This window comes from Panthera uncia, chromosome A2 (assembly GCF_023721935.1).
Source record: "Panthera uncia isolate 11264 chromosome A2, Puncia_PCG_1.0, whole genome shotgun sequence".
Lineage (NCBI taxonomy): Eukaryota > Metazoa > Chordata > Mammalia > Carnivora > Felidae > Panthera > Panthera uncia.
Window position 1 is genome coordinate 150,455,238 of NC_064816.1, and position 9,035 is coordinate 150,464,272.

Here is a 9,035-nt window from a genome sequence, read left to right on the forward strand (position 1 = left end):
AAGATCACTTTGCTCTTTCTTCCACACCCATGCTGCCGCCGCCATCATCATCATCATCATCTTCTTCTTCTTTTTTTTTTACCATATCTTATTTATTTATTAATTCCACCATAGTTATTTTTTTCTTTTTATATACTTAAAATTTTTTTCAATTAGTATTTTTTTTATTAAATATAATTTATTGTCAAATTGGTTTCCATACAACACCCAGTGCTCATCCCAACAGGTGCCCTCCTCAATGCCCATCACCCACTTTCCCCTCTCCTGCACCCCCCATCAACCCTCATTTTGTTCTCAGTATTTAAGAGTCTCTTATGGTTTGCCTCCTTCCCTCTCTATAACTTTTTTCCCCCCTTCCCCTTCCTCATGGTCTTCTGTTAAGTTTCTCAGGATCCACATATGAGTGAAAACATATGGTATCTGTCCTTCTCTGCCTGTCTTATTTCACTTAGCATAATACTCTCCAGTTCCATCCACGTTGCTACAAATGGCCAGATTTTATTCTTTCTCATTGCCACGTAGTATTCCATTGTATATATAAACCACATCTTCTTTATCCATTCGTCAGTTGATGGACATTTAGGCTCTTTCCATAATTTGACTATTGTTGAAAGTGCTGCTCTAAACATTGGGGTACAAGTGCCCCTATGCATCAGCACTCCTGTATCCCTTGGGTAGATTCCTAGCAGTGCTATTGCTGGGTCATAGGGTAGATCCATTTTTAATTTTTTGAGGAAACTCCGCTCTGTTTTCCAGAGCGACTTCATCAGTTTGCATTCCCACCAACAGTGCAAGAGGGTTCCCATTTCTCCATATCCTCTCCAGCATCTATAGTCTCCTGATTTGTTCATTTTAGCCACTCTGACTGGCGTGAGATGATATCTCAGTGTGGTTTTGATTTGTATTTCCCTGATAAGGAGTGACGTTGAGCATCTTTTCATGTGTCTGTTGGCCACCTGGATGTCTTCTTTAGAAAAGTGTCTATTCATGTCTTCTGCCCATTTCTTCACTGGATTATTTGTTTTTCGGGCATGGAGTTTGGTGAGTTCTTTATAGGTTTTGGGTACTAACCCTTTGTCTGTTATGTCGTTTGCAAATATCTTTTCCCATTCCATCGGTTGCTTTTTAGTTCTGTTGACTGTTTCCTTTGCGGTCCATGCTGCCTTCTTAAGAAGCTAGCCTAGACTTCCTCCTTTTTTCTTATTCAATTACTCTTTCTCCTCATTTCCTCATAGTTTCTGGCCTGGTTTGACCACTGTATTGGTTTTCTATTTGCCGTGTAGCAACACGTACCTAGCTGTTTAAAACAGCATACACATTTATGTCCCAGTTTCTGTGGATAAAGAGTCCAGGCACAGCCTAAGTGGGCCCTCTGTGCAGAGTCTTAAAAGCTGTAATCAAGATGTTGACTAGGCTGTTTTTTTGGAGCTCAGGGTGCTTTTCCAAGCCCACTCATTGTTTGCAGAATTCAGTTCCTTGTGGTTGTTAAACCAAGGTCCCTGTTTTCCTACTGGCTGTCTTCTGGGGGCCCATCTCAACACCCCACAGTTTATTGCCATATGTCTTTCTCATGGTCTGGTGAGATTCTTCAAGGCCAGAAGGAGGGCCCAGTTTCTCTTTCCAAACTTTGACTGATTAGGTTAGATCCACTCAGTAATCTTTGAGTAGCTCAAATGCAAGTGATTTAATTACATTTGCAGAAGTCCTTCATCTTTGCCATATAATATAACCCAATCACAGAAGTGATAATCTGTTTTATTCATAGTCCTACCACTGCTCAAGGATTACTCAGGACATGTCCACCAATGGGTGGAAATGTTAGAGGCTATCTTATAATTCGCCCTTCTACAAACATCTGTGTTGGGCTGGTCCCAAGGAAGTTGGAATCTGGACAATAAATGAATCACTTTTCCTATATTTCTTGATTAACTGTACTAGTCTTTTTTTTTTGCTTATTTGAGCTCATTTCCTTTCTGTAAGACTCCAGTATGAGATATATGCTGAGTCATGTGTGTGTGGATAATTGATCATAAAGGAAAGATGACCTTAAAGACCTTGATTAGCAGTAATGGTTCCTTTCCCTAACTTACATTTTTAAAAAATTATTTGGCACCTAAATATACTGTGTTTTTATTCTCTGATTGTTTTCTTCCTTAAAACTTCCCCTACTTTCCTCTTTGATAATGAAATATATTCTACTTTGTTATTATTTTTTTGGTAATAAAATATATTTTAAATTCAGCTGTATCTAGCTCTCATGCTTATATGTTCAAAGTACTTTTTATGAAAATAAAATTAATTTTTTATAATATGAGCTCACATTTGGCACTGTATAAAACCTGAGAACGGGGGAGCCTGGGTGGCTCAGTCCATTGAGCGTCTGACTCTGGATTTCACCTCAGGTCATGATCCCAGGGCTGTGGGATTGAGCCTTACATCAGGCTTCATGCTAAGTGTGGAGTCTGCTTAAGATTCTTTCTCTCTGTCCCTCTGCCTCTCTCCCCTATTTGTGCTCTCTCTCTAAAAAAAGCCCCAAGCCCCCCCACCCAAAAAAAAAAAAAAACAACCAGAGAATGTTTGGATTTGGTCTTCTTACTGTATTATGTGCTGGTGTCTAGATGCTAGCCCATGACCCTTGAGAAGGGGAGTTGGTGTCTATGGTCCTGCTTCAAATCTCTGAGTGTAGGTTCAGTGCGTTCATGTGGGTGCAAATACGGAGGGGTCATAACTTCTAAATTCTCTGTGCCTGGTTACAGCTGTTCAGTTTTAGAGGACAGGTTCCAGAAGGGCAAGGCCAAATCCAGATTTTGTGGTATGAAAACTTACCTTGAGTGTGGCATCACCCTCCGGGGATCTGAAGGTCAGCCAGGAGCCACACACATTCATCTGTTGAAGCAGGACATTTTCTGTGAAGGAAGTGAGAGACTCCTGACCCCAGCCATACTGTCTGCCGCCCTAGCACTGCTGATGGTGGTGAGAGTGGCCGAATTTCTCATTGGCCTGGTTGGAAATGGAGTCCTTGTGGTTTGGAGTTTTGGAGAACGGGTCAGAAAATTCAACGGGTCCTTATACGACCTCATTGTCCCGGGCCTGGCCGTTTGCCGATTTCTCCTGCGGTGGCTGATTATGGTGGACTTAACCCTGTTTCCGCTTTTCCAGAGCAGCCGTTGGCTTCGCTACCTCAGTGTCTTCTGGATCCTGGTAAGCCAGGCCAGCTTGTGGTTTGCCCCTTTCCTCAGTGTCTTCTACTGTAGGAAGATCACAGCCCTTGAACACCCTGTCTGTCTATGGCTGAAGCAGAGGGCCTATCGCCTGAGTCTCTGGTGCCTTCTGGGGGTACCTCATGATAAATTTGTTACTTGTGGCCCACAGTGGCTTAACGTCCAAAATCTTTCCCAAGGCAACAACAGCATTATGTGCACCCTTTCAAACTGGTACTACATGTATATATTAAAGCTCACTGCAGGAAGCGGGTTGCCTTTCATGGTGTTTCTTGTTCCTTCTGGGATGCTGATTGATTGTCTCTTTGTGTAGACACCACAAGAAGATGAAGGTGCATACAGCTGTAGGAGGGATGCTTGGGCCCAGCCTCACATCACTGCCCTGAAGCCCTTGACCTGCTTCCTTATCCTTCGCGTGGTTTATATCCTGGCCAGCCCCTTTCCCATCACCTCCAAGTATTCTGCTAATCTCCCCGTTGTCTTCATTTCCAAGACCCTCATGGCTGCCTATCCTTCTCTTCATTCTGTCATATTGATCATGGGGAATCCCAGGATGAAGCAGACTTGTTAGAGAATCCTGTGGAAGATAGTGTATGCTTGGAGATCCTGAGGCCCTTGATCTGGAGAGAAACGAGTGCTCAGAATACTCTTTTGAGACAGTTTTTGGTAGCTCTTTATAAGGGAGCTGACATTCATGTCTGTAAAATTTTTTCTTCTCTGACACCAAATCAACAGATGATCTACAGGAAGTACAGAATAAAAACTAATACCGTTTCACTGTTAGCACTGTAAAGTATAATTGTTTTATTGTATTATAGAAATCAAGACTGGGGCTTTATGTTTGGTAAAATAGGTGTTCTATTCTGTTTACATATACCAAATAATTCATTTCTTTTTAAATTGCATATTTAAGTTGTGTTTTTCCTATTATAGGGAACAGAGATTAGGAGCAATTAATATAGAGATCGATCATTTTTATTAAGTTTCACTTATCCACTAATGTTAGTCATTTTAGGTAAGTTTTTTAAAAAAAGAAGTATCAAATAATTTTCCCATTTCTCTACTGTAGTAGGTCTAGTTACCTAACTGAAAAACAAAACAAAATATCTTTATATTTCTAGAAGTTTCTTTGAGTCCTAGACTTGCCTTTTAGGATGAAAGTCAGTTGGCTGCCATGTTCTATATTAAACTCCAAAGCCCAGGACCTAGACTGGAGCAAGATGGGAGTGACGGCCACTTGCTTCTGCTCACAAAAAAGGACACTTCTCCCTGAATGTGTGAAGCTTCATCTTCCTTGGTCAACTAGCCATCCTGACTGTCTGCTCTGGTTTCCCTGTAGGCTGAAATCAGAGTTTTAGCATACTAAGTCTTTGAGTTGGATGGAGATCATCTAGAATGTCAAATCCATGGCAGCAGGAACTGCATCTCTTTTTGTTTTCTCCTAGGTTATTGATGCCTAGAATACCACCTAGAATATAGTAAGTTAGTATTTTCTAAATGATTAGTTACATTAACTAGTCTTACAGTTCCTCTTTTTTTTAATGTTTATTTTGAGAGAAAGAGTGAAAGAGAGCATGCATGCGCATGAGCAGGGGAGGGGCAGAGAGAGAGGGGAGAGAGAGAATCCCAAGCAGGCTCTGTGCTGTCAGCATGGAGACCAGCGCGGGGCTTGAACTCATGAACTGTGAGATTGTGACCTGAGCCGAAACCAGGAGTCAGACGCTTATCCAATTGAGCCACCCAGGCGCCCTTTACAATTCCTCTTTTATTTTATAAAGAAACTGAGAGCCCTGGGGCGCTTGGGTGGCTCGGTCTGTTGAGCGTCCGACTTCGGCTCAGGTCATGATCTCATGATTCGTGAGTTTGAGCCCTGCATGGGGCTCTGTGCTGACAGCATAGAGCCTGGAGCCTGCTTTGAATTCTGTGTGACTCTCTCTCTCCTCCTCCCCTGCTCATGCTCTGTCTCTCTTTCTTCTTCTTCTTCTATAAAAAAAAGAAAAAAAAAAAAAAAAGAAAGAAACTGAGAGCCCATGGCAGTTCTGGGACCAAAACTCAGTTTCCTGGCTCTGGGTTCTGGGCTTATCCCCTGACATCATGCTACTATCCTAAACAAGCTAGCTTTGCCTGAGGCTTCTCTGAATCCCATCCTTCTTTTTATGAACTTTCTCAGTCTTCCTTTTAGCCTTGTTTGAACACATTTCTTTTGATTCAGTTCCAGGGGATCTGGAATTCAATTGATAAACCTAACATTTTTTTTCACTTCTCTTGAACCATGCTAATTAATCCGCTTTTACTTATCTGTTCTCCCCAACATGTGTCTTTTCCTTACCTAAAGCTGAGAACTGAAGTACATGCTAGACACATGTGGGTGTTAGTCACCATTCAGGGAGAACTCGCTTCTCTGATGTCACTGTGAGTTGTGTGAGGTCAAGCACTGTCTTTTTGTCTTCTGGGAATGATAATATCCATCCATTTCAAGTAGAGACGCTTCCCCTTGGTTGTATTGTTAGTAATAGGATGAACTTTCCATTACGCCACGCCTATATCTATCTAGATGTACTTTATGACCAACTGTTGCAATAACGATAATAATAGTACCTACCATTTGTGTCAGGCTTTCCATTTTAACAGGCATTCTCATATATTGTCCATTTTCTCATTTGATTTTAGTAACAACTCCATGTAGTTAGCATTTCTATCTTTATGTTATAGATCACAAAACTCAGGCTGGAGCAGTGATTTGCTCAAGATCATCAGCTGGTAAACTTCGCAGGTAAAACATTCCCAGAGTTTGGACCACAGGTCTTGAGCTCTTTCCAGTAAACCTTAAGTTCCTCTTGTTCGTGCTTATAAGACTTCATGCTAGGATTAGCCGGTGGAATGCCCAAGTTTATGAGTGTGTTTCAACAGGTGAAATAACTAATCTTTCAAGTTTGGTATTGGTGGGTTGCCTGGGAGCCGAGATCCCCAATCACAACTGAAGTTTCTATGACTTGCTTTTCCTAGGGACAAAACACTTGCATTTACCCACTTTTAGGGACTGGATTTTCTTCCTTTTCTAAACATGATTTAGTTCATGATGTGGTGAGGCTGCTTTGTATTTTATCCAAGGAAACAAATCAGAAGGCAAATCTGTGCTCTTGAATTGATTCCTATGTAATTGCATCTTTCCTAATTTGCATTCTCAGAGCTGCAACTGGAACCACGTGCACATGTGTGCGTGTGTGTGTGCGTGTGTGTGTGTGTGTGTGTGTGTGTAGACATTACTAGCCTTCCTTTCTATTATGCAGTAGGATCTGTGATGATGAAGCCTAGAGGAAGTCTAAAAAGTTTCAAAAAGTAACGAGTTTTCATTCAGCTCCCTATTATTAGTCCTACTGCCTGGATATGGTCATATTTTGCCATTTGCCATAGTTCTTCTAGTGATTATTTTCTCAACTCTCTCAACTCGATTTTGCTTTCTTACTTGGTTTATAAACTTTGAACTATAACTTTTGAAGCCCAATCATCAAAGTTTGGGCATTATCTCAACCCAAACCATTCCCCTCTCCTAAATTTGATTTGTTTTATTTTTCATTAATTTTATAACTTTAAGTAATATGTTTTCAACTATTCTGTTTTGAACTTTAACTTCTGACAGTATCTATAGAATCTGAGCTGTAGAAGGAAGAAATTAGTGCCTCAGCTGTCCTGTACTTTTCCCATATCCCACCTCATGTCCAACTTCAAATGACTTAAGGAGAAAATACATCTGTTGGAAGAAATTGGCTGTCTCACAGAATCAGTGGGAAGGGTGGAAAGTCAAGATCAGAATGGGAACCAAGAGAATATAAACAGCTGAGAACACAACCAAGTCACTCTATAGGGAATGATGCTGGCACTTTGCTCTCACATTTCTCCTGTCAGCATTGTGTCTGTGACACTGCCTCACCTTTGTGAGTGTGTCCCTCTGAGTCACAGCTCCAAGGTCCAAAGTCCTGCCTGTGAGCCTCTGGTTGGCTGATTCTAGGTCACACACCTGCCCTAGTTAACAGGCTCTGGGGTGAGGAAAAATCTGATTTCTTTTTGGTTTCTGAAATATGTATTTTTAAGTTAAATGAAATGAAGTACTCAAGAATTAGATTAAGCAGCAGAATTGATGTGGCTGATGGTGAGTTAATGAAGATTTATAATCTGAACTGGAAGTTCAGCTCAACTTTCTCAGAAGGTAGTAGGAAGCATAAAAAGATGGAAAATGTAAAAGAAGAGAAAAGCTATATGGCACATAGAAATAATGGAATAATTATTGTGTGACTGGAGTCCCAGAGGAGATGGGAAAAATGAGGGGAAGGAATGAAATAGTTGAAGAATTAATGACCAAGAATTGCCCTGGGTTAAAGAAAGGTTAAAAAAAAAAAAAAGAGAAAGAAAGAAAAAAACCTAGATTGAAAGACACAAAAGGATGTCAAACAAAACAGAGAAGGTGGGGGGACCCTTCATGTTTAAGCACATTACAGAAGAATTTAAAAATATCAGGAAAGTTTACAAGGATATCATAAGAATATCAAAGAAAAGTTCATAAAACTTTGAGGAAGAGCAGATCATAACTATGACACTCCTCAGTAGAATGCAGAAAAAAATTTTGCATTACATTCTATTTTAGTATTTTATTCTTATTTTCAAATAACACCAAGAAGAAAAGTTTAGAAGTATTTTTCTGGCTAGTGACCTATTTTTGTATTGATTATATACAGGGAGTCAATTATAAAAATGTCAGTGAAGGCTTAGTGGGTTGATGATCATGAAGTTAGCGAGCAAATTCTGAAATGTTTTAGCAATCACGGAAGATCTTGAAATTCTAAAGGATTTGGCAGGAATGTGAAGTCACATTCACAACTGTATTAAGGGAGTCAATGTTGTGTATAACTGGAAATGATTCTAAGTATCTAGCACAAATAATTGCCAGTGCTACAATATGCGATAGAGGGAAGTAATGGAAATGGGAGAAATAGACCAAAAAAATCAGCATATAGATTGAAGACAAAAGAAACTATTGGTAAGGAAAGCCTTACCAATATATGGCTTTTAAGAAAAAATCTGAAAACGTAACTGAAGTGCTTTCCTTTGGTGGGAATAGTAGAGTGGCTTCAAGAACTTCTACATTCTACACCACGTTAAGCTACTGGAAAAATTGTGAATAAAGATTAGGTATCTGCAAAAACATTCATCCAGTGTTGTTTTTTTTTTTTTTTTTTTTTAAGTGTGTTGTTAGATGAGGCCTTCTCTGATTCAGATTTTTAAATTGTAATGAAACTGATCTCTAGAAATTACTGCCCTCAAAGATTTGAAGGAAGAACAAACCCCAGTTTAAAGGTTGTCAATTATGTGACTGATGCTGAGTGCAAAGGCTGGCTGAGACACATCTTTGTAGGACTTTTTTTTTTTTTTTCGCATTTTTTTTTTCTCTGTCATCCTTGCACAGGGGCCATGCTAATCTTTCTGTATTGTTTCACTTTAGTATGTGTGCTGCTGAAGTGAGCACTCTTTTAGGATTTTTATTAGGATTGTTTTTATTTCAGTTGGTGCTCTGGTTACAAAGATGCATAAGTTTTCAGTAGTATAATTCAATGTTATTTTCCTCACAAGCTCTTTAATTTTTTTGTATATGATTTTATAGAGTTTGAAGTTTTATAAGAACACATATACCACTGTATAGCAGAAAAGGCTTTTTTTTGGTCATAAATTCATCATGAGGATTAAATGAATTAATATATGTGAAGTGCATAGAAGAGTGCCTGGTGCATAGTAGTAACTATAAATGTTTATCCTCAATGT

At 39.7% G+C, this 9,035-nt stretch overlaps 1 protein-coding gene and 1 non-coding gene across 2 annotated transcripts; one reads left to right on the top strand and one right to left on the bottom strand.

The window, feature by feature from the left end:
* Positions 1-2,814: 2,814 nt before the first annotated feature.
* TAS2R5 (taste 2 receptor member 5) lies at positions 2,815-4,004 on the top strand. Its single transcript, XM_049642304.1, is given in 5 exon segments — positions 2,815-3,333; positions 3,335-3,380; positions 3,383-3,510; positions 3,512-3,563; positions 3,566-4,004. Coding segments are annotated over 5 exon segments (1,011 nt in total). The 3' UTR covers positions 3,832-4,004.
* A 4,633-nt stretch (positions 4,005-8,637) lies between these two features.
* LOC125931124 (U6 spliceosomal RNA) lies at positions 8,638-8,742 on the bottom strand. The gene has a single exon (XR_007460380.1). It is a non-coding gene; the product is annotated as a U6 spliceosomal RNA (small nuclear RNA).
* Between the last annotated feature and the right edge of the window lie 293 nt (positions 8,743-9,035).